Source organism: Cyprinus carpio, chromosome B22 (assembly GCF_018340385.1).
Source record: "Cyprinus carpio isolate SPL01 chromosome B22, ASM1834038v1, whole genome shotgun sequence".
NCBI lineage: Eukaryota > Metazoa > Chordata > Actinopteri > Cypriniformes > Cyprinidae > Cyprinus > Cyprinus carpio.
This window is the reverse complement of record NC_056618.1, coordinates 2,325,615-2,351,805: the sequence shown is the minus strand read 5'-3', so window position 1 is coordinate 2,351,805 and position 26,191 is coordinate 2,325,615. Positions and strand designations below refer to the sequence as shown.

Sequence of the window (26,191 nt, the reverse complement as noted above, 5' to 3'; positions counted from 1 at the left end):
TTACTTATACTGGACACCTGTAACCTGATTGGCTAGACGCAGGAACCTGTCGAGTGATTTGGCCCGGCCCCAACTTGGACATCCCTCGAAACAACAAGAGTTCCTCCCTCTGATCAAACACTGACTCGGAAGTGGAGTCCTGAAGCGTACTGTAGGTGAGTTCAGATAATACAATCATCCTCATTACAGCCACAAAGCACTGAAAGGTGGAGAAATAATTGTCAGGATGGACAGAATGAGATATTTCAGTTGTTTGAGCACCAAGTAAACCTGTAAAGTAAGAAAAAAGAGAAAGAGCCTGTTAGCAACAGTCAGGTGTAACAGGAAGCTGCTGCCTTAAGGATGCAGTGTGCTTACTTTTGGAAATACATAGAAACCGAATTACAAATTCTGCAGCTGAAGGTAGAAGATAAAGGAGACATTGTCCTGGACATGAGTTAAAGTGGATATTGGTTCAGTTATAACATAAGGTTAAATATGTCTCTACATAGATGTTATATTAGGTCTTTTCTGTTCATAACTGTCGTTGAGATGGAAATCATGTTCAGACAGTCCTGGGTGTGTTGTTGTTTTTTCCACTTGAAATGGAGTCTGTTCCTCCATAGCACAGTGTAATATGACTACAGTGAAGACGGGGCGAGCCAAAAACAACATCACAGCTACTACAGCTTCAGAGGATTCGAGGAATTTAAAAAAACAACAACAAAACATCATGCCAGAAAAATGGCGGGAAATGTTCATTCAGGTTTCGATAGATAGATAGATAGATAGATAGATAGATAGATAGATAGATAGATAGATGGATAGATAGATCAGTTATGTAAATGTATAGCAAAATTATGTATAGCACTTGAAATTATTTAAATACATTAGATTGCTGCCGAAATTTGCATTCTGGGAATAATGTCTGGAAATGGTGGAAACAGTTTATTAAGGTTTTGATAGTGTAAGGGAGTTTACAGATAAAACCCAAGAACCATGATGAGTGAAGACCAGGAGATAGAGATGCAAAAAGAAAATAGTTTGCAGTTTCATCAGCAGAAGTCAGCTTCAACACTCTCGAGGAGTCCGTAGGCCTTGTAAGAAAAAATGATGAGGACGTTGAAGATCTCGATGAAGATGTTTATTGCAGCATGGCAGTGACAAATTACATGTACTTTATTTCTGAGAGCGGAGCCGGAATGAACCAGTTTACTACTCTTCATGTAAATGCAGTTGCTCCTGATGAATAGCTCTGGTCAGTATGTTAATTAAGTTCTGACGCCCCTTTGTCTGAGATAGTTCTTGGTGTCCCACACCCGCTCCCATTCTAAAATTGATGACATTTGCTCAGGATGTGATCATCCCAAATGATCTACAAACAACATAACTGTTAACTCTCTTCTTCTCTATAATATTTAAGCCATTTTGGGAAATGAGCATGATCAAACATCTATTGTGGAGTGGATTCTGGGTCAGTTTCTTACAATCTCAATACAACAGCAATTTAACTCCAGCAGAGGTCACCAACTGTGTCATGACTGGGTAAAAAGGATACTGATAGGTTCAACTGTAGAAAAATGAGATTCGAGTTCACACGCAATGTCTCACACCCAAGACATACATCTGGGTGTTGGAAGACGTCCAGTATTCCACCCTAAGTGCGGTTATAAATCCCCCCGGAGACTGGTACTGCACAGACAGATACCAACACACACACACATAGAGAATACACAGCTTCTTCAAGGCTGGGTTGTTCAACCCAACTCTAATCAAGGAACTTTCCCAAACACCCAGATATGAAGAACTTTTTGTCAGCTAGAAGTTTCAGACAATATTGTTCACTATTTCATAACGTTTTAAAGACGAAAAATATAATCAATATAAATAAATTCTTTAATTGTAAACTTTTAATGTAATTAAGACGCCTATTGCATTTGTTTCATTTTTTTTTAAATATAGTAAATTGCCACCAAATTACTGCATTCTGGGAAACCAAGGTCAAATTTATTGTGGATGAACTTGTTTTAAGAGAATACTTTATTTGCAAAGCATATAGGGAAATTGGGTGGTTCTGAAGTAAAAGCTAGTGACATTTTGACATATTTAAAAAAATAAAGTGCATCAAGTGCTCCAGCGGGTTTGAGTCTGAACTGCACTATTATCCTAAAATCCTAATGGGTGAGGTTTCACAAAGGCAAATTTAAATCAAAAAGGCTGTTGTTTTTGACAGTCAGCTCAGTTGGTCTTTAAACACCATGGCTATGTGGTTACCTCCAGTCAAGCCTGCTATAAATTACTACAAAAAATTACACCAGCGGAGAGAGAGATCTGTTATTAATCAGTGAGCCCTCTACTTCTCCATTTCACGAGACATCTGTGCGACAGAAACCCTATCTGATTTAAAACAGGAAGTAGGCATGGCCTGTTTTCACATAAGCAGCCATTAATAATTTACTAGCTGTCTAACAGACAACACAGGAAAACGAGACTTCATAGTAAACAAAAGCTTCGGTAAGAGCTGATTGTTTATGTGTTTACTTCTAGAAAAATACATTTAAATACATAAAGCATTTATGCCTTGTGCTGCTTACTTATCTTTTTTTTACATGACCTTATTTGTATAGTTGCATTTTATATTTAATCTGTATTTAATGTTCTACTGTTAGTGTTATCTGTATGCACCACGGGTCTGAGAGTAACGGAATTTCAATTCTCTTTATGTATGTGCTGTACATGTGGACAATAAAGCAGACTTGACTTAATTTATGCATTATAACATATATATAACAGATTTTTTTTTAACATTTAAACAAGATCGGAGATGATTCTTGAATGTGTTAATAGTGTTTTCACTTATACTGGTGCATTGGTGCTTCTTTCAATTCTTAGATGACTTTGTTTAATTAAAACTTTGCTGTTTCGAGTACATTTTGTTTTTGAACTTTCAACATGAAACTCAGTGTGGTTTCCTTACTGTCTCTACCGGATCTGCTGCGGTCCTACATAATCTGACATGTCAGCTCTTTAGAAACTATAAGGGTTTCCTGTGTACGAACAAGGCATCCTCGAATTGTCTGTTAAACTTCCTCTGGCGATTTACAACAGGAAAATGGTATAGAAATTCCTCTGATTATAGGTTTGCATGATGTACCGAACAGACCTGAAAACATGAAGCCAGTCTGAAGTGTTGTTGCTTTAAACTCGTATCACTTTGTGATGGTTTTCACTTTCTTAAGGTCGACACCATGAAGATCGCATCTTTTAATATCAGACGTATGGGTCCAAGCAAGCTGTCAGACAAAAATATTGTAAAATATCTCATTAAGGTGAGATTATAATCTGATTGTTTAAAAAAATCACATAGTAAAAACCCAGAAGTATTTTTTTTTAAAACAGACCACAACACTCTTTCCTAGATCTTCTCTCGGTACAGTATAATCATTCTTCTCGAGGTGGTGGACAAATCGGGCAAATCTATAGACAAATTTCTGCAGGAGCTCAACAGCACCAGGTCTGTATGAACCTTCAGAGATTCTCTTCACCATCTGTACCTAAAAGCCTAAACTCAGCCTAAACTGAACTTTTTCTCCCACAGAGCTAATAAGAAACGTCCCTTCACTATGGTGGGAAGCTCCAGGCTGGGACGGACTCTTTATAAGGAACAGTTTGTCTGTTTCTACAGGTACAACATTTAGAAAATTAAGTGTCAATTATGTTTTCAGCATGAATACGTAAGGATCAAATCATGCATTTCAAAATTTTGTAGCATTTGATACATCTTCCTTTTCCCTTAATGCAATTAGATGTTCAATTACGAATAGTCATACATGTAGCATTGAAAAAAAAACATTTATTTATTTTTTGCTCATTTCTAATAGAGAAGATGAGGCCAAACTGGTCGACACGTACCAATACGAAGATAATCAAGTGGGTGACGAGGACGCTTTCTCTCGAGAGCCCTTCATCTTGCGTTTCCGCTGTAAACACACAGGTAACCAACTTCTGTTAAACCTTGGACCAGTACAGTGCACCAACTCTAGACTAAAAAGTCTTCAGTGATAACATGACTTATACTTCATCCAAAATGAAAAGTCTGGGTTCATTTACTCACCCTCACGTTGTCATGTGTTCCTCTTTTCAATGGGATTAATGGGATGTAAAACCACCATAAAAGTTATTTGAGAAACTGACCAAAACTGAAGTCATTATTCATTCGTTCATTGTAATGGCATGTTCCTACACAGCCATTAATGTTTTTTGGAGGTCGACCACATGAGGTCAGTTATAGTCATTTTTTGTCTCTTTCAGTGCTGAAAGATTTGGTGTTGATCCCTGTTCACACAAAGCCCAAAGACTCACAGAAGGAACTAGATGAACTATACGACGTCTTTCTGCATGTCATGGATAAATGGAAAACAGATGTGAGTTTACACCTATGCAACCACAACACATTCCAGAGGAAATCTAGAGTTCTATTTGTTTTGGATACAAAGCATCTGCCAAATATGTGAATGTACACAATCATAGGTATTGAGTGGATTGACCTAAGTTTATCTAAAGTGGAGATAAGATTAAATACACACGTGAGTCAAACATTGATTAGAGTTTGAGAGAAAACTCTAACTGTTTTACAGAACGTCATGATCCTTGGTGACTTCAATGCGGACGGTGCCTACGTCTCCAAGAAGAAGATGAAGACCATCAGGATCCGCAGCGATCCCAATTTCCACTGGCTGATTGGGGACGATGTGGACACCACAGTTATCCGGTCCAATGACCACACTTATGACAGGTGAGGTGAATAAATATTCATTTACTCACCTTTCATCTGCTGCCTGATCCAAGAACAGCAAACAGAACCACAATTTATTTCTGATGTAGTTCACACTCCTGCGCTACAAATGGATTCAGATCCTCCACTTTGATGTGTTCATGGTAGACAGCCTCAAACTGCTGAGGCAAGGTGCGATGTGACAAAACTCACACACGGTGTAGACAGGGAATAGGCGCCATATTGAAATGTGAGGCTGAGAAGGATAGACTTACAGGGCTAGATTTACAAACAGCTTGCACAGTCAGAATTAATGTTAGTGATGAATAAGTCTGACCTTATTGCATATGCATTTGTAGGAGCTTCCCTTTTCAGTCACAAAATACATTGGAAGAGAGTATTTTAAAGGTATAATTCATCAGTTGTTCATTACCCACGTTCATGTTGTTCCAAACCCATTACACCTTCATTCATCTTCGCAACACATATTAAGTAGGGATGTAACAATTCACTCAACTCACGATTTTGATTTCGAAATTAGATTTTCTCGTGTTTTTTTTTTTTTTTTTTTACAAAATGAGACATTCTGGAAATGCGCTGGCTGGGTCTGTGTTATTTCATCTGCACATCACCCGCAGAACTTCCCACTCCTGTCAGCGCTTTTATGGGATTGTGCTCTCACGCTAATTTGCCCCGTTTAGTAAATCTGGCTTACAGTCTGTACAATAGCACACATTGTATAAAGTTCCTAGAGCGCAGAAGTTTCCCAACTTTCAAATCTTTATAATGAAACTTTTTTGAAAAGACATTTTGTCAGCCAAACAATTGGTATGTTGTTAGATAGCAGTACAATCCATTGAACACACTGGATTTCTGTCCCTCACAGCGTCCTCTTTATTCCTGTCAGCAACTAAACATTGAGCTGATGTCTGTCTGTTGTCACAAGTAGCGCAAGAGCCTGGAGTACTTTGGATATAGAACAGGGCATCAGTTTTCTGTCAAGGATTCATTTGCTGTAGACAGAATCACTGATTATATTAAGTTCTATGGACTTTTGTCGAATAGCGTCATGTAGCTCACATCCGGTGTAGACACTGTTTTAGACTATGAATGTGAAATAATTACTATTAATTAAAAGATGAGCAAACCATTGCTTAGATGTAACTAGAAGCCTTAGAGGGCGAGGGTTTTCCCCTTAAAATGCAAAACATTTTTTGGCCGTTTATTCACAGGAAAACTGCATTATGGGGGCCTGAAAGTGCAAATGTTTAAAAACGGGTTTCAAAGTGCAAGTTTTTGAAAACAATACTGTAATGAACTTAGTGTAAACTACAAGAACACAAAATTGTGAAAATGGTGACGTCATCCACATGCGTATTACATGTTCAGTCTATATAAATGTGTATGCGTACAGGTGCGTAGTGCTTCTATACAAATCAACATCGCCAACTACTGGCCTGGCGTGCATGATGTTGCGTTTTTTGTTGGGTTTTTTTGTGGATCAGTGTGAACGTTGTACACAAAAGTCTTCAAAAATGTTTTGGTACATTGCTGTTGTGTAAACAAACCCTAAAAGGACAGGTCAGTCTGCCAGTCAAGCTTTGGAAAATGTTGATGGCAAATATGTTTTCTAGGATTGTGGTGTATAAGGACGACATGTTAAAAGCTATTGTTCCAAGATCGGCAAAACCTTTCAACTTCCAGGAAGCCTACAAACTTTCAGATGAAACTGTGAGTATATTACATAAGTCTAATTTTATTTATTTATTTTTTATAAATTTGAGGTTCGCACACAGATTAGAAAATAATATATTAATATGATTAATCTATGGCAGGCCCTAGACATCAGTGATCATTACCCAGTCGAGGTGAGTCTGAAGAAATCATCTGCGGCAAAGACCAGCAGCAAAACCAAAACCAAAACACAGAAACGCAAAGCATGATGGGATGCCAATGCACACTGAATGGGAACTCTACTGAAGGAGATACTACCTCTTCATAAGATAATTCAGGCATTAAAAATAATTTAAAAGCATTTATCTTTTCATGCTAATTCAATTAAATTAACATTTCAGTATAGTTCACATTCTTATAAATGATTGAAATGACTGTGAAATCTTAAAATAAACTTTTCATTTTCATTTATTTAATGTCATTTTTCCAACAAGCTTATTATTTCATGCCTAAAGTGTTAATAAATGTGTTAGTTTGCACAGCTGGATGCAACCATTAATTGGTAGCACATTAATTTTAAAAATTCTATTTTAACACAGGAACTACTGTACTGTGCAAGCAATAAATTGACAGACAAACAAGCGATAAATGCCAAACCACTGCTATTGGGCAAAAATCATGCATTAAGCGCCTTTAGCAATCTCTAATTTAGCTTGTGGCAACAAGCATGACAAGTCAGTAAACATGGACATCAGCTTCTGCATTACCAAACAGAGATCAATTACAGCAGTCCACTTACCCTCAAGGAATCAAGCAACCTTCATTAGCAAGAAATCATTCACAAATGAGATTAAATGTGCAAGAAGTCTTAAAGATGAAACAGAACAATTAGGTAACAATGAATGTTTGTACCGCAGTTTTTGTTGACTGTTTTACAGGCGGTCATAAGATAGTCTGTAGATGTGTGAAATCCTCCAATAGTCCATCTCAGCAGATCCATGTACGGTAGATCACCACTGAAAGGTAAAAATACCAAGGCTTCTTTCCTTCCTGACATCTGGGCACATACTGTATAGTTGTCTGTGGGACTGATTTTGAAAAGAGCCATTCAAAAAACTGCGAGCCAGGTGTTTGGACACGTCTGAAGATTGGCTGAGTCGGCTGAATCATGAAGATGCATAGAAAATGAACATTAATTTGTGCCTCTCTTTGTTGTTAATAAAGATTAGGAGAAATGTGTATAAACTCACCGATTAAGGAGGGGGTCAAGTCCATCGATGAACATCTCTTCTGATTTGGAGTCACTAACTTTCCCTACCCTTCCTTCATTTATCAAAGAATAAACAGCAATGGAAAAATTTAAGCAGGAGTGCGCTCTATTTACAACAGCTGTTATATGAATATAAAATTAATCCAAGACTGAGAATAATCTAGGATTAATGTTGCAAAAATTAAATTGTTCAATTAGTAGATTAAAAGCTTAATATTGCATGAATAAAGCAGGAATATTTTGCGTGAAATACACTATTAAGAGGAAGCGACATGATTAAAAATGTTAGACATTGCTTCTAAATCAAAACATTTAGAAAAGCAGGCACATACATGAACAAGTAGCAATCAGAATCATAAAAAAAAAAAATTCTATATCCGATATCCTTTAACAGACTTAGTTTGTTAGTGATTTCATTACTGATTTTTTTAGTATTTGATTAGTAACTACACTCATTTAAGTCTCACAAGAGTTAATTTCACATTAAAAACAGTAAAAGATCCCAATTAGCTAGTTGCACTGTACTGTGTGTTTGATGTTGCAGATCGACTCTCATTTTCTCTCTCTCATCACATTCGATACACATTACTATGGTGGCCCAGCAGTGCACAGCACAACGAAATTAAAAAAGCAAACATAAGCTCATGAGATAACACAATAAACAACAAAAAACAAGCATAAGCTCATAACACAATTTAAAAAAGCAAACATAAGGTCACAAACACAATGAAATAAAACAAAAACAAAAAAACAAGCATAAGCTCTAGGGAGCACCAATTAAACGGCACCAAAAGCACAATGTAAGTGTTGACAACACAATGATTTTTAAAGCCACAATGTGTTTTGACAGGGATGCAACAATACCACTTTTTCCAGTAACCCTACCGGGAGGAGTGTTGGACTTGCCGATACCACAGTACCGATATTTTTACATTTCAAAACGCCACCAGAATGGGGTTGAAAAGAATATGTATAGCGATTGACTTCATTTAATATGTACAGTACCAAAATTTATTAAACATGATACAATGTGTATTCTACTAGAGAAAATGTGCACCAATACCATTCTTTCCAATACTTCGACCGATACCGATGTAATTCATTTTTGGTACTATGCCGATACTGGGTAATATGACAATATTTACACAACTATCAATACTTTGTTCGGGCAACCCTTAGCCCCAATGACAGCCTGTAGTCTTAATTTAATGTCAAGCAAACCTGCTTGCCGATACTGGGTACCGATATTTTTACATTTACAAATAAATTTTTTAAATATTTAATTTAATGTACACAGTATGAAGAATTTCTGGGTATAATATGTCACAGTTTACTTTAATCTGCTATCCTCACTTACATAAATGAACTATAGCGTCCTGCACTCACTAGTAAAAAAAAACAAATTTGTATCTGGTGTCTGATTATTTTTGGTTTGACTGTATATTCTTCAGTTATTTTCACACTTAATTATTCCCATTAAAATGTATTTTACACGTTTTTGTTACTTTTACTGTTCATTTATTTATTTATGTATTTTGCTCAATGGTACATCATTTTTAATTTAATAGCATTAGAGCTGCTCCACTGCAGCGGCTCAGAACTATAATCAAGCGTTTTGTTGTAATAATGCAGGGAACCACTCGTTATAAATCTCCTAACTGTGATATTTATAGAAATATAAGACACATTTTTTTCCATCTGAAATGTGCAGGAATTTATATTCATGAAAAAAACATTAATGAAAAAAACAAAACATGCACAAGACGCACACGTATTTGTATTGTGCAGAATGAGAGGGACAAGTACAGTACAGTCTAGTGCATTTCACACTGGCTGATAGTTTCACTTTCACCATAAAGTCGTGTTATGCTTAAGGTTGAAAATAAATTATGTTTATAGCAAATGCTCCTATAAATTTTGTTTTATATTTACGATTTAGTTTTAATCCAAATGATGCGTCTGCTAAGTAAGCAAACATGAAAAAAAAAACATGAAAAAAAATTACGCAACAAAAGTGCATTCTCTCTCTCCTTACCGTTAAGTAACTTGTGCATTGGTTTACTCACTTGTTTTTGACATCTTACCTAACAACAAATAAAATGTCTGTGAGAAAGGGATATTTGTTTGACAAGCTCGCGTATCTGTGCCACTGCACGCTCAATCCAATCTGTTTGACAAGCTCGCGTATCTGACGCTCAAGATATACAAGTTAATAAATGTTTAACATTATATTAATTGCATACATATAATTTGTAGACATCCTTAATATCTAATAACTGCATTTATGCTCTCTGTTGTTCTGTTGTCAGTGTTTCTTTGTCTGAATACGGCACTTGTCACATGCTGTGTGGTTCAGGTTTGGACATGGCATTTAACGAGTACGGAGTACAGGAGCTAAGGATTGGTATAGTTTTTGCCATCCGGTCTCTCTCTGAAACCAACACAGAAGTGACTAAAAAATTCATCGACTTGAGCTCCAAAAGGGGTCAGTCCCATTCCCCATGTTTGCCCAATTTTTACAAGAAAAAAAATATGTTTCAGCCTGGTTCTGTTTTGGCACTGCACATGCTCAATCCATATCTGTTTAAATCTGTGCCACTGCACGCTCAATCCAATTCAGGGCGTGGGCACTTGAGTGACAGGTGGATTGCCGCTGCTGTCACCACCATTGAGCTAGGTGGGTGTGGCTTCAGCAACCAGCTCCCGCCTCTTTGCCCATTTTCGATTATCTGGGATTGATGTGCGGTGACACGCTGCCAAGATGGCGACGGCCGGCTCCGCCCACTTTGAGCTTCAAAAACGCTCTTCAGAAACCTATGGGTGACGTCACAGACACTACGTCTATGTTTTGATATCCTGGTAATCTTAATGTATCGATTCATGAACTGAGCAGAAAATAAATCAATATTATTTTCGATTAGAACAGTTTAGCTCTGCTCTTGTGCACAGTTGCCCGTTTCTGCGAACCAACTGCCCCCTAGTGGTCCGGAGCATTTCCGTTGTGTTGTGGCTTAATTTTGTTGTGTTGTGAGCTTGTTTGTTTTTGTTTTTTATTTCGTTGTATTGTGAGCTTATGTTTGCTTTTTTAATTTTGCTGTGTTGTGAGCATATGTCTGCTTTTTTAATGCCGTTGTGTTGTGAGCTCATTTTTTTTTGTTTTTTTTATTTCTTTGTGGTTTGAGCTTATGTTTGCTTTTTTAATTTCGTTGAGTTGTGAGCTTATGTTTGATTTTTAAATTTTGTTGTGTGAATGTTTGCTTTTTTAACATTGTTGTGTTGTGAGCTTATGTTTGCTTTTTATTTCGTTGTGAGCTTATGTTTGCTTTTTAAACTTCGTTGTGTTGTGAGCTTTTGTTTGCGTTTTTAATTTTGTTGTGTTGTGCACCACTGGGCCACCGTACATTACTATGCTACATTCATTCTCCAGTTCTGAGTATTGTTTTTCAGGTGTTTGATTTTGCTCTCATCTATGCGTTTCGGATAGTGATCCTAGTGCACACTAGACTCAAAATCCCAGGACTTAGGCCTTCACTCTGCCTCGTTCTCACTGCTGTCATCTGGGTAATGCCAGCTGGTGAAACAGTCACGCTTGGGAACGAAGCACAGCGGCACATCACAAGTCACACACATGACTGGAGTTTTGTAGCTGCACATTTTGCATTTTCGCCTTCCAATGCTGCTATCCCCACTGATGTACTTGGGCAAATGGGAGTAAGGGGAAAGAGTGGGGCGTATTTGTGCGGGGGCGGATGCAGGTCCTGTTCCTCCAAGCTCTGCAACAAGTGCCTCCCGAAAGGCTTTCTGAGTCAGAGGCTTCTGGTTATTCATCTTGGCCATCTGCTGGTGCAAAATGAAGGCATTGACTACAGCGATGTCCACAAAGTGGTAAAAAAAGGACCGATACCACCTTCTTGTTTTATGTAAAACTGTGTAAAATGAAATGAGTGCGTCAGACAGATCCACTCCTCCCATGTGCCTGGAATGAATGAAACATTCATTATAAGATGCATAATATAAAATATATAACTTCATACCACTGAATTAAATCTACTAACTTGTTGTAATCCAGCACTGCGGCTGGAACGGGGAAATCCTGAATGGCCCAAACTCCATCGGCTCCTTTCACATTCCTCTTAATGGAGTCCCCATTAAAGGCTTTATGAAAGGTGGAGCACATCAGCACGTCTCTCCTGTCCTTCCACTCAACAAACAGCAGATCGTCTTCCCTAAACCAGCGAATATTGCCACGAGGAGCCTGTGTCTTTAAGTGGCCAATGCGGTTTGCGCGAACGGTGCCACAAGCCCAGATCTTTTTATGCAGCAGGTCTCTGAAGAGCTTGGGACTGGTGTAAAAGTTGTCAACAAACAGCTTGTAGCCGCTTCCCAACAACTTCTCATTTGCCAGAATCATGACAGAATCATAACTAATGCCTTTGCTCTCCTCTGAATTGATCTTTCCTTCATAAATGAAGAAGTCCCATGTGTAGCCACAGCGGGAATCTGCCAGTACAAAAAGTTTGTACCCCCATTTTGTAGGTTTGTTCTTCATGTACTGTTTGAGTCCATTTCTAGCCTTCGATGCCACCATTCGTTCATCAATGGAGATGTTCTGAGAGGGATGGAAAGAGGCTCTGCAGGCGTCCCTCATGTCCTGGTACAGCGGTTTGATCTTACACAGGCGGTCGTATTCAGGTGTTCCCCTCTTCTTGTCATTCTCTGCATCCACTTTGGGATCACTAAGATGAAGAGCTTTACTGATGGTCATAAACTTTCTGCCAGACATGATTTGAGACGGATAGGGAAGATTATATATCTGAGACTTCCTCCAATAATCTGTCAGTTTGAAGCATTTCAGCAAACCCATGTAAATCACCAGTGCTATGAACGACTTCAGATCTTTAATTGAAATGTCCTCCCATGGCTTCTTCGTGCCTTCCTGGCGCATGGCCCCGTATGCATTTGAGTTTGCTAAAATTGTCCGCAGGACTGTTTTTGAAAAGAACAACTCAAAATACTGCAGAGGACTGCATGATGCAGTGGAGACCAGCCGTGGGCCAGGTTTTTGTTTAGGTCTGAATGTTGGCTGTGTCGGCTCAACATCAGGCTCATCTGCACTTTTCCACTTCTGTTCTAAGATGCTCAAGGAAAAAGGTAGGGATCGACTCACACTGCTTTTCCTACCTTTGCTTTTGCCACTTTGCACAGAGGCAGGTGATCCAGATCGGCGAGACTTTGCTGGAGATGGCGATACAGAAGACAGTCCGGGTCTCTTCCTCTTTTGTGGAGTGACCTCTGGATACCAGTCATCATTATCAGAGCCATCTGTAAACCTGTTACATGAAGAAGAAAAAAACCCCAAAAACAATCGAACATTACAAACACACTATGCAATAACCAACGTGAGTAACATTACATTTGTGAATGTGGTTTTAATACTTCTAGATTGTTCTATAAAATTAGGAATGGCTAAAGGCATTTCTTTGTTTATACATGTCTATATATATCTATTTCACTTATGTGCCTTTAAATAAATTGTAGCTTTTGTATATTTTCGCTTTATGAGCACGCGCGATTATAATACGCCTACCACAGAAAGGTAGTGATTAAATTACACTAAAACGGCCCGCCTCCTCTGTGTATTACATTAGCTAGGGCTGGGGTTGATCTTAATAATAGAATTGATATGCTATGTTCTGTTCTGGACGACAAGGTCTTGTATTCTATTTTATTTTTCTGATGTGATTTGAGTTTAGTTAGTCTGGTAAGGAGGGATAGGAACGAGAGGATACAACATCCACTCGCGTTTTCTTTGTCTGTCTCTCTCTCTGTGTGTGTGTGTGTGTGTTTATCCCGCTATAGAAACGCATATACACGCTCTAGCTAAACACGTTCAGATGCTTAATTATAAAATGCTGACATAATTTAGTATATGGAATGAGGAGTATTTTTAACAACCGACTGCGTGAAAAGTATAAAGGATATCTTTATTAGAATAAAGTCGCGGGTTTAATTAGAATGCATTACTATGCGTGAATGTTTATTTTTTTAAAGGCAGCAATATGCGATAATGACAACAATTCGATATTAAAATACAAACGTAGACCGTGTTTAAAAACAAGATAGAGTGGATTGAGTAACAATAACGTAATAGAGAGTCCACTTTCAAGAACGGGTAGCCTACAAATCCGATTTTATTTTTATAGCACTTTTCACATTGTGCACAACATTGATAATGTATGAATGAAAAGACTTGATTATTTTCACACTGTTGGGTCAAATGACAAGTGAATCTGTTAGAAGAGCGTTAGTGAATACTATCGCTGAGAGGCTATTGACTAATGTGCTATAGGTTCATTCAGTCATTACGTGATATGAATTGATTATGATCCAAGCAAGAAAAAAACGAAATGGAGTACGTTAATACTATATATATATATATATATATATATCTATATATATATATATATATATATATATATATATATATATATATATATATATATATATATATATGTATATATATAAAATAAACGGCTAAATGTATTTTTCATTCGATCATACATTTGCTATTTTGGCGTGTTTTTTCCCTATATAAAAAAATGTCTCAAAATATGTATAAACTTACTCATCCAGAAGAGTTTCTAGATCATCGATGGACACCTCCTCTACTGGAGAGTCGCTAGAAGCCACACTCTCCTTGTCAGATAAATCATCCCATTCTTTGGTCTTGTCTTGTTCTTCATCACTGTTCACACATTCCTCCGAGCTGTCCATAACGCTATCAACCATCTCTTTATTACACGCATCCATCGTTCAATGCAGCGCTGCACAGGGTCGCAGATTACAGTAGCTCCCTCCAGCAATTTGAGCAGAAACACCATGAGGAGATTTCTTGCAGAATGCATTAAACCCGTTGACCACTGCGATCGCATTTTCATTCGCTATTGGTCTTGTCTGTCAGGATTTACCATCCAGTCATTGGCCAGATCCGCCCTGAAAAAACGACAGGTATCCGTACAGGGGTTTTTGATCCTGATTGGATGTTTTGAAATCAAGCGCTTAAGTTTTATATACCCCCAAGGCATTTTTGCAGTTAATGCGAAGACATTTCTGAATGAACATGTCCAAAGACGAATAGCAAAATCTGCAAAATTACTGTGGGAAAGTATTCACTTTGGAGAGAAAACAAAACACTATATAGACAGAAGTATTGGGACACCCCCTACTGATGAACAGGTTTGACTACTTTAGTGATTTCCATGTTTAAGCATATGTGTGCTTCTAATTTTATAGCAACAGTTTGAACAGCACCCCTTTCTATTATAACTTGACAGTGTCTCTGTGAATAAGGCAAGGTTCAGAAAGAAATGATTGGTTCGAGTCAGTGTGGAAGAACTTGACTGGTCTTCAGAAACCCAGCTGAACAGCTCTGGTGTGACTTTAAATGCAGACCTTAAGCCAAAAAAACTCATCACCAAACACCAATGACTTGTACATATTCTAGACTCTTCCAAAACTGTTGCAACAGAGATCATCACCATTTTAAACTGTTGCAACAGAGATGAAAAAACAATTTTTAAATATATTATTTGATATATTTAAAATATATCAAATATATATTTTATATTTTACCTTTTTCTGATTTAAAGAAGGGGTGTCCCAATACTTTTGTCCATATAGTATATACAAGTCATTGGTGCTTGATGATGAGTTTTTGGCTCAAGGTCTGCATTTAAAGTCACACCAGAGCAGTTCAGCTGCTTTCTGCAGACCAGTCAAGTTCTTCCACACTGACTCTATCACTTTTTTTTGACAAAAGTAGAACTGAAAAGTGTCCTATCCAAACTGTTGCTATAAAATTAGAAGCACACAATTCAATTGCATATCATTATATGCGTAAACATTAAGATTTGTACTCATGGAAATTACTAACAGGGGGTGTGTCCCCATACTTTTGGCAATGTATGTGTATGTGTTTTGTGTGTACATGCCCAAAAAGAGACACTAAAACATCACGTTATAAGAAATATATTTAATGACATGCAACACTTTACAAACAGCTCATAGATCTTTTAAAAAAGACAGATATTTTTACACCTTTAGTATGCCAATATAAAATGTGTTGTTAATGTCTACACAGTTGTAAGACTAATGTTAAGCACCTTTCCATCATCAGGTCACATTTCTCAGAATCTGATATCGGTACCAGCAGAATGTGCAAGTACAAGTACAAACCGTTCCAAACAGATTTTACAGTAAAGTTAGCCTAAAAATACAGTTCCAGTGTGGTTCCGGTGCAACAGAATAAACGTTTTTCATATATTTACTTGCAATGCGAATACTCAAAAGGCTACCACTAAAAGCTAAAATGTCTTTACGATATTTCCAGTTTGTTAGTATTTATAAGTCTCACATGCCATTAGCCTGTCATCAACGTCTTGCTAGTTTCATGTTGCATTTCTGAGTGATTTGTTGGCAGTTTGGTCTTGTTTATGATTAAACTGCACTGTAAGCATTTAGCCCAAACTATACTTCAGTTTTTACCTTTACACAAGGGTGCTGGTTCAGTGCGTGTGATACAAATTTTTCGCCAGAATAGTATATGCGTGTCTTACACCCACCATCTAATTTTTGTAACCACACCTACTTTGTATGTGCGGTTGCACATGTGCAATATTTTTTTATTTTTTTTTTGCAAAAATTAGTTATTCCACTATGTGGCAACACTGGCCTGGGCCATTGTTTCACAATAGAAAACAAAAAGAGACCAAACAAATTGAGAGACTGCAACAACAACAGATGCCTGCATTTAAAAGCACTCATGTGCATGAGAGATAGGCACAACTTTAGTTAAAAAAAAAGGGTACAAAGATATTTTCATATGCCAGATTTCTGGAGAAAAAGTGTAGATGCTGAACAAAGACGAAACTTTCTAAAGGCATGTGTCCACCGCCTGCGTTTATGCATGCTATCAAATAGAGTATACTTTGAATGGCTATGCGTTCAACTTTATGCAAGCTCTAGCGTGCAATGTATACCTTGGGTATTACTCTGTGTCAGACTCATCAGCTAATTCATGCCATTTACTGAAACAGTCACGCTTTGGAACAAAGCATAAATGCACCCGGCAAGTTGTACACATGACTGGAGTTTTACAGGGACACATTTTGCATTTCCGTCTTCCAAAAGTGCTGTCTCCTTTGAGGTATGTGGGCAAGTGGGAATCGGTAGCAGGAACCGGTTGTTCTTGTGCAGGAGCGGATGCAGGTGCTGTTCCCGCAAGCTCTGCAACAAGTGCCTCTCGGAAGGCCTTCTGAGTCAGAGGCTTCTGGTTCTTCATCTTGGCCATCTGCTGGTGCAAAATGAAGGCATTGACTACTGCGATGTCCACAAAGTGGAAAAAAAAGGTCCGATACCATTTTTTTGTTTTATGCAGAACTGTGTAATATCCTATAAGGGCGTCAGACAGATCCACTCCTCCCATGTGTCTGAAATGAAAGAAAATGCATTATTTTACTAGTTAGTTAAAAAAATTTGATTACATAACTCCATTGCAATGCATTACCATTAAGCACAAACTTCACACTAGGGCTGCACAATTACCCAAAATTAAATCGTAAAAACAATCAATCGTTATTAGGCAGAAGCTGTAATTGTCATGCATATCTTTCAGTGAAGCACGTTTCTGTGATCAGTAGTAAATCTACATCCAAAGGCCAGAGGGTGCTCTAGCACTGAAAATCCAAATATGCCCCAAAGAAGAAATCCAGGATATGCATATCGCTGCAGCGGAATAAACAGAAGATTTAACAGCTTTCATTGATTCAACGTGACTAATAAACACATGAATACGGCAATATACAGTTTATGTAAGTTCTTCTTATTACAATTTTCATCATAATAAAGTATATCTATTGTAAGAGCATTAATTGTTATTTCTTATTGGTTATTCACGGTCACGTGGGCACAGGTGATCACTTCCGTTTTCTTTATTATGTCCCTTGTCGGATTGTTTGTTAGGTTGGAAGGGGCGAGGAGCGGGAGCCAACTTTCTGTTGACCGTATTGCATTGGTCTGATCATGTTTTATATGCTTTAATAAAATTTGAAAGCGCATTAAGATCATCAGTTTTCCTTTGATGAGAATGACCGAGTGTGAACGAGTCACAAGCCCACTACCTAGCCTCTATGCGGCGATTGAATGCAGCTAATATCTATAATTCTACTCAACATAGCTATTATCACTGCTTAGAATACAATGGAATATTGTATGCCTTAATTATTCTGTTTAAGAAGCCACATCATCTCACAGAAGGATTTATTTCAAACACTCGACTGACGTTATGAAGTGAGTTTGTATTAAAAACATGTTATTAAATGTGGTATTTTCACGTGCTCTCAGATGGAGCAGCATTACTACACAGTGCCATGATTAACAGAGAAGATACGCAAACAGCTGTCATTACCGCGAATAATGTTACTTTCGTCAACAAAAATTTTGACTAAATATCATCGTCAACAAACCTTTATCCATGACAAACAACACTAATCGCGAACGATTTTGTCGATTACATAATCCTACAATTATATCGTCTACGATTATGAACGCGATTTTGCATAGCTTGTCAGAGAACTACGCTGCCGTGCAAAGGCAAAAGACTGTAACTTCGATTTTTGTCGAAAATGAGCTATTGATATTTTTGGGACATTCAAGACATCCTTTATCATGTGTATAAGTGTCTTGAGTCAATGTCGTTGTTTTTCCGAGAAAATAATGGTTCGTCTCAACCGTAACTTCGAAAAGCCCCAGAGAAACCCAGGCAGAACACGTATAACACCAGTTACCGCTCTTTCACTTTGTTTGGAACACTCAAATTGAATTATGGCATTCTGCCTTTGTTTAGCCGCATGTCAGTGTGAAGTTATGGTGCTGGTTTTGAGTTATATGGTGTTCTGCCTTTGTTTTACTGTCAATTAAAGTCTGCTGCATTTTAATTACGGTGTAGACAAACGAATTAGATAGATCGCGATCTACCAAACAGCTCCATATAACAAAGCACTGTAAAGACTAGATACCTTGGCAGCAATACGTAATCATGAATAACATTTAAAGATTTTTCTTTTTCTTTTTGTAATGCAGATTATTCATCAAGATATCACTTCTATTTGGATGCGTGTGGACTCGAATGCCGTAGCTAGCATGATCAGTCATAAAATCAGTAGCCTACTAACAGTTCGCAATTAAATCCAGCGAGTTAAGGTCTTTTGCCTTTGTAGGGCAGTACAGCTCTGTGTAGTAAATGCTGCTCCACCTGAAAGCAGGTGATGGTGATTTACTGCTAATCACAGAACCAGCTTTCCTGACAAAATGTGTGTGACAATCGCGATTAATTGCATCCGATTAATTGTGCAGCCCTACTTCATACCACTGAATTAAATCTACTAACTTGTTGTAATCCAGCACTGCGGCTGGAACGGGGAAATCCTGAATGGCCCAAACTCCATCGGCTCCTTTCACATTCCTCTTAATGGAGTCCCCATTATAGGCTTTATGAAAGGTGGAGCACATCAGCACGTCTCTCCTGTCCTTCCACTCAACAAACAGCAGATCATCTTCCCTAAACCAGCGAATATTGCCACGAGGAGCCTGTGTCTTTAAGTGGCCAATGCGATTTGCGCGAACGGTGCCACAAGCCCAGATCTTTATGCAGCAGGTCTCTGAAGAGCTTGGGACTGGTGTAAAAGTTGTCAACAAACAGCTTGTAGCCACTTCCCAACAACTTCTCATTTGCCAGAATCATGACAGAATCATAACTAATGCCTTTGCTCTTCTCTGACTTGATCTTTCCTTCATAAATGAAGAAGTCCCACGTGTAGCCACAGCGGGAATCTGCCAGTACAAAAAGTTTGTACCCCCATTTTGTAGGTTTGTTCTTCATGTACTGTTTGAGTCCATTTCTAGCCTTCGATGCCACCATTCGTTCATCAATGGAGATGTTCTGAGAGGGATGGAAAGAGGCTCTGCAGGCGTCCCTCATGTCCTGGTACAGCGGTTTGATCTTACACAGGCGGTCGTATTCAGGTGTTCCCCTCTTCTTGTCATTCTCTGCATCCACTTTGGGATCACTAAAATGGAGCCCCACACAGATGCTGCTAAATTTCCTTCCAGACATGATTCTTGCAGGATACGGCAGACTGTATAAGTCTGATTTCTTCCAGTAGTCTGTCAGTTTGAAGCATTTCAGCACGCCCATGTAAATCACCAGTGCAATGAATGACTTCAGATCTTTAATTGAAATGTTCTCCCATTGTCTCTTCGTGCCTTCACGACGCATAGCTCCATATGCATTTGTATTTTCTACAACTGTCTGCAGCACTGATTTTGAAAAGAACAACTCAAAATACTGCAGAGGACTGCATGATGCAGTGGAGATCAACTGTGGGCCGGGTTTGTTTTTAGGTCTGAATATTGGCTGTGTCGGCTCAACATCAGGCTCATCTGCACTTTTCCACTTCTGTTCTGAGGAGGAAAAAGGTAGGGATCGACTCGCGCTGCTTTTCCTACCTTTCCTTTTGCCACTTTGCACAGAGGCAGGTGATCCAGATCGGCAAGACTTTGCTGGAGATGGCGATACAGAAGACAGTCCGGATCTCTTCTTCTTTTGTGGAGTGACCTCTGGATACCAGTCATCATCAGAGGTATCCGAAAGCCTGTTGCATTAAGCAAGAAACCAACTAGCATTAGTGATGTAAATATACAGAAACAAATGTTTTACATTCAAAAATAGAATATAGTTTCAACAAAGAAACAGTAAATATTGAAAAAAATTCAAGAATGATGAAAGTTTACCTCAGTTCACTTAAATAACACTATCGCTGTTGCAATGTTTACCAATTATTAAATGATTTTAATTCAACTATAAAGCAGCTATACAGAAGGCAGTACTATCATCATTCAGGTCAAGCCAATAAATGTTTCGATTAAATCAGAACAAGGCACTATTTATGCATTTAATACTTCATAAGTAATTGTTAGCTGTTTCTTAACATGGGATAGAAGAAAATGCAAGACGTTTTATGTTGGATAATTAATAAAGCAAGTCAAGATTTTTAGAATTTAAACAAACAAATGCAATTTAGAACACCTACCGAGGTTTAAAAAAAAAGTACACTTCTAATAATGTACTTGAAGTGCTCTATTTTCAAGCACTAATTTTGTACTTAATCTATTAAAAATTATTCTTTAGTAGGCTACTTCTTAAGATAAACTTAAGATCAACTAAGTCTATTCAACTGTGTTATTTTGGGACACCATGAATATGGATAAAATGTGCTTTTAACATACCATCTCTGTATTTAAAAAAAAATATTTAGTAGTACTCCTGAGTGTACTAGCGTATAAAAGAACTATTTTTTTTTTTCAATCCAGAGATAGTATTTTAAAAGCTCATTTTAGTTCGTGTCGTAAAACAGCGCAGTTGAGTGAACTTGTTGATCTTAAGTTCATAATAAGAAATACTTGTACAAAATTCTCTGCCTCACGCATGCGCGACTCGAACTTGTGCAGACTGGTCTGGTGCATGCTCAAAAAGTTTTCTGTTCAAACACAGTTTTGATCCATTTCAGCAGCAAAAGGCAAGAAAACAACATTTAATATCTTGGTTCATTTTCCTTATTAAGTGAATGCATATTGATTTAAGAAATGTTAGATATTTTTAGAGGAAAATGAGGCAATATTTTTTTGCCATGTAGCCAACTTAAAGGGATAGTATTTTTAGAGGGATATGTGGCGATTTTTGTTTTCAGTGTAGCCAATAAGTACAAAATTAGTGCTTGAAAATAGAACACTTTAAGTACATTATGGAAGTGTATTTTTTTTAAAAACCTGTGTAACGTTATATAGATGCTAACCATTAAACAGTTAAATGCCCTCAAGGCATATAATTTATCTTCAAACAAATTCCTATGTATATTTTATTACATGTGGTATAAAACCGTTTTAAGGATAAACACTGCAGGCAAAAACACTGTTTTTTTTGTTTTTTTCATTTTGATTAGTGGAATGGTGGAAATAAAAATGAAAATGTTAATTTTTTGTTTTTCTTTTATAGCACTTTGTCTATTTGTGTCAATAGATTTCAATTACAATGCATATTTTTAAATGCCGTTTTATCAAAATGACTTTTTTTTCCCTCCTACATTGAGCCATAAATCTCCACTTCTGTAGCACTTACACACAACACAAACTATTTTAGGGTACCCTGTTCACCTGCAGTGTATTGTCTTAATATATATATATATAAAAGAGGCTTTGCAGATATGTGTAAAGTTACCGATCCAAGAAGGGATCCAGACCGTCGAGGAACATCTGCTCTTCTGTGGAATCCACGCTGGAAGCGGCACTCTCGTCAGACGATTCCTCCAAATCAATCACCTCATCGTTTTCATCTTGTTCCACCGTGTTACCGTTTACATACTCCTCCGTGTTGTCCTTGAGTGTTTTATCCATTTTCTATTTTGTTAGCGCTGTACGTACAATGCAATTCAACTGCAGGCTGCAACCACAGACTGTATAAAAACAGGGCTGCATCAAATAAATCTCGTGCAGGAAGTCGGCCACAACTCAGAGTAACGCACTCTCACTGGCTACTTTTCTTATCTGTCCTTATATGCTGGAATATAATTGGCCAAACCGCCAGGTAGCGGGAAACTGGAGGAAAAAAAACAAACGGTATTCACGTGCAAAACACACCAGATAACCGGAGGGACCTCCTATAGAAATAACACCACTGTGAGGATCGCCAGCTCTACAGTCAATGTAATTAGATAGAGACTGTAATAACTGTATGAGCGGACTGAAGATATTTAAATTGGTCTGAAAGCTGATTGAGATGGCTTGATATCAAGAACACTTAAGGAGATATAAAACAGAATAAAGAAACCAATCCGGCATGCAAAAGTAGGTCATTTTTATATTAATAAAGAGTTTTAGAAAAACCTCAAATTCATCTAACACTGAGAATAATCTCATGTTATGAGAGTGAAGGTGGAAAATGGGTGAAATTAAGTTGTAAAAATGGCTTTGTGATTCATATTGGTCACAAACTAATTTTTGTGCATTTTCATAACACAATAGAACAAAATGCATGCAGTCCTGTTTTAAGAGAAAATACATTCAAATCCTGATTTCACAGCACCAGAAAACGTAATCGTGATATGAATTGTAACAGAACAGCAACATTTAGCAACTGTAACCATTTAGGCTGATATTGGGAAGCATTAAAAGTGTAGTTCTGATGTTGTTATTTCGGATCCTAAACACCTTTGAGCTTCCATTGGTCCGTGACGGTTACACAATCGGTGGGTGTGTTCTGAAACTCCACCTTCTTGACGTGCAATTTTTTCCCAGTTCGTTTCTCATTCAAGAGAACAACATCTCTCACCACTAGCAACATAAATACAATGTATCGCATAGCTGAGCTGGCACAGATATATCCGAACCTTTACGATCGTTCCCGGGCAGACTTTAAAGATTCAGAGAAAGCCTTTCATTCCTAGAAAGAAATAGCAACGAAGCTTGTTCTTTTGTTTTATTCAGCCATTAGTAGCCTTTTTTCTGGCATTACAAACCAAGCCACATCGCTTCAATTCCAGTATACATTTACCAGCCTATTATCTAAAGTCTTTCTAAAAAAAAATACAACAAAACATTTTCTTACGACCTTACGTGATTTCTTACGATCATGTTAATTAAGAAGAACTGCACCTGTTCCCTGTCTGTATTAGAGCTAACATTAGCATCAAGCTACATAAGACAATTTATGAGATTATTAGTACACTTTTACTCAAAACTCACTTTAAACCAAAGTGTTTCTAATATTTTCCTTTTGTGATCTCCTGTGGAATTTGGTCGTTCACTGTTGTAAAAATATGCCATTTAAAGCCTTTTATATCGCTGCACAAATTAGCAGTTCAGATGTACACATTCATTATTGTTATGAAAATACCCCAAATTTCAAGTAAACACACACAGAAAGCCCAGGGAGCGGCTAATTATCATCAGATCACGTAAATCAGTGGTAAAAGAAAAATTTAAAGAAATGATGATTCCGTCTGAAGAAATAGGAAGTTAACATGAGTAAATATATCTATTTATCTCCATGTATATGCATCTTTGGACTATAAGCCCTTGTTGATGTTGTTCAGTGAATCTATGTGGACACAATAAACCGCTGCAGATGAGACTGAATATGAATGCGTGGTGAATTTCTATTCTAAAGATGACTCATACATATTTATTATTTTGCACTCCTGACATAAATTACTAAATCACTGTCACTGCAACAATGCTTCATTAAAACAGTGGTCAAATATCAATGTACTTGTCGGGCTCGGGTCGAATTCTGTCGGGCTCGTGTCCTGTCAGTAAGAGAGTGATGTTTAACGTGCTATTAAAGTGAAACAACATTAATCTGGGGCTGTCGCTGATCTTTGACCGCTAAAGGGTTTTAACGCTTTTTTATATTATTTCCAGTTAATCAATATTATAATAGTCCTCAAATTGCATTACTCATTGTCAGCTAGTTTCATGCATTTCTGAAATATATCAAAACTTTTTATTTATTTTTTTTTTTTTTAGTATTGTTTTTTTATGTTTTGTTTTTTAGTTTGGTTTTTATGTTTGTTTGTTTGTGAATTATTATAGTTAAAAAATCTTCATTAAAAATCTTATCAAAACAATACAGAGGCCAAACCATCTACCGAAACATAAAAATACATTAAAATAAATCAAAGAAACTTAAAAAAAATAAAACAGTATGACTTACCAGTAGATGGCGCTCTCAACATGTCTGTAACTGCATGACCGCTTGAGGGAAGACTTGTTTGGTCTGCATAGAAATACTGTAAGTTGTTTTTCTATTCGACATGGCTAGCATACCAAAACAACTTAGGCAAAACTTTCAGGCAACAATAATCAAATGTCTTTCTATTAAAAGAAAATGTGTATTTTACGTTTCTTGGCAAAATGAAATTGGAGCTCTTAAACATGTCAAGTCTTTCTAAAAAAATACAACAAAACATTTTAGTTTAACTACAACTGTTGGAGAAAAAAAAAACAGCATGGTTTTAATGCATAGAAATACATTGTTTTTGCTATTTGAAATACCTGGAATTATTTCAAATGTGACCCTTGACCACAAAACCAGTCATAAACAGCATGTAGCAATAGCCAACAATACATTTTATGGGTCAAAATGATCTATTTTTGTAATATGCCAAAAATCATTGGATATTAAGTAAAGATCACGTTTAATGTATTTTTTTTGTTTATTTCCTTAAATATATCAAAACTTTTTATTTATTTATTTTTTATTTTAGTATTACTTCTTGAGGTTTTGGTGTTTAATACGGTTTTTATCTATCTTTGTTTATGAGTTTCATTTAACAGTTTGGACGCATGTGAATTATTATAGTTAAAAAATCTTCATTAAAAATCTTATCAAAACAATACAGAGGCCAAACCATCTACCAAAACATAAAAAATACATTAAAATAAATCAAAGAAACTTAAAAAAACAAACAAACAGAAAAATAAAACAGTATGACTTACCAGTAGATGGCGCTCTCAACATGTCTGTAACTGCATGACTGCTTGAGGGAAGACTTGTTTGGTCTGTATAGAAATACTGTAAGTTGTTTTTCTATTCGACATGGCTGGCATACCAAACAACTTATTAAACTTTCAGGCAAAAATAATCAAATGCAACAATAATCAAATGTCTTTCTATTAAAAGAAAATGTGTATTTTACGTTTCTTGGCAAAATGAAATAGCATCTGATAACAGGAGCACATAAGGGAATTTAACCTGCTACATGTTAACATTAACATTTCTATCATTTAAAATCATATATAACAACATTATTTTAATATCGGTCACAAAACAAAGAGTGCAAAACATATTTCAGTTTTCAAACAATTTACATGACAACAAAGCAAGCAAAAAGAAGTCTTACCAGTAGGTGGAGCTCTCAACATGTCTTAGTTTAACTACAACTGTTGGAGAAAAAAAAAAACAGCATGGTTTTGATGCATAGACATACATTGTTTTTGCTATTTGAAATACCTGTCATAACTGCAAAAACTTTACTCTGAACTCTATCAAATGTGACCCTTGACCACAAAACCAATCATAAACAGCATGTAGCAATAGCCAACAATCCATTGTATGGGTCAAAATTTCTATTTTTCTTATTTGCCAAAAATCATTGGATATTAAGTAAAGATCATGTTCCATTAAAATATTTTGTAAATTTCCTACCGTAAATATATCAAAACTTCATTTTCAAATAGCTGTATCTTGGTCAAATATTGTCGTATCCTAAAAAAAAACACACATCAATGAAAATGAAAACATGCAGTTAGTATGGGAATGTTGTTGACATGGGCCACGTTAAACATTTAGATGGAACATGAGCATGGTGAAACAATAAGAA

General features: G+C 37.0%; 2 protein-coding genes, 1 long non-coding RNA gene and 1 pseudogene across 5 annotated transcripts; 1 reads left to right on the top strand and 3 right to left on the bottom strand.

Annotated features, from left to right (window-relative positions):
* Window positions 1–26,191, bottom strand: part of LOC109062242 — a 995,865-nt pseudogene that overhangs the window by 4,084 nt on the left and 965,590 nt on the right.
* LOC109062241 (deoxyribonuclease gamma-like) lies at window positions 134–6,903 on the top strand. 2 transcript variants are annotated; one of them, XM_042748998.1, is made up of 9 exons: window positions 134–155; window positions 3,219–3,308; window positions 3,399–3,493; window positions 3,578–3,664; window positions 3,861–3,973; window positions 4,291–4,403; window positions 4,617–4,774; window positions 6,388–6,484; window positions 6,589–6,903. In XM_042748998.1, the coding sequence occupies exons 2-9, from the start codon at window positions 3,228–3,230 to the stop codon at window positions 6,694–6,696; spliced, it is 852 nt and encodes a 283-aa protein (XP_042604932.1). In that variant the 5' UTR covers window positions 134–155; window positions 3,219–3,227; the 3' UTR covers window positions 6,697–6,903. The 2 variants fall into 2 exon arrangements, with proteins under 2 accessions (XP_042604932.1, XP_042604931.1); XM_042748997.1 differs by lacking the exon at window positions 134–155 and adding an exon at window positions 2,365–2,493.
* Window positions 10,413–22,329, bottom strand: LOC109062238 (piggyBac transposable element-derived protein 4-like). Of its 2 annotated transcripts, XM_042748985.1 has the most exons (4): window positions 22,030–22,329; window positions 19,756–20,407; window positions 11,753–12,366; window positions 10,988–11,673 (listed from the first exon to the last, which is right to left on the bottom strand). In XM_042748985.1, exons 1-4 carry the CDS (start codon window positions 22,203–22,205, stop codon window positions 11,226–11,228), a joined length of 1,890 nt encoding a protein of 629 aa, XP_042604919.1. In that variant the 5' UTR covers window positions 22,206–22,329; the 3' UTR covers window positions 10,988–11,225. The 2 variants fall into 2 exon arrangements, with proteins under 2 accessions (XP_042604918.1, XP_042604919.1); XM_042748984.1 differs by lacking the exons at window positions 19,756–20,407; window positions 22,030–22,329 and adding an exon at window positions 14,323–14,635 and having other exon boundaries at window positions 10,413–11,673; window positions 11,753–13,027.
* Window positions 24,423–26,075, bottom strand: LOC109102226. The gene is made up of 4 exons (XR_006157850.1): window positions 26,017–26,075; window positions 25,712–25,751; window positions 25,308–25,370; window positions 24,423–24,585 (listed from the first exon to the last, which is right to left on the bottom strand). It is a non-coding gene; the product is annotated as an uncharacterized LOC109102226 (long non-coding RNA).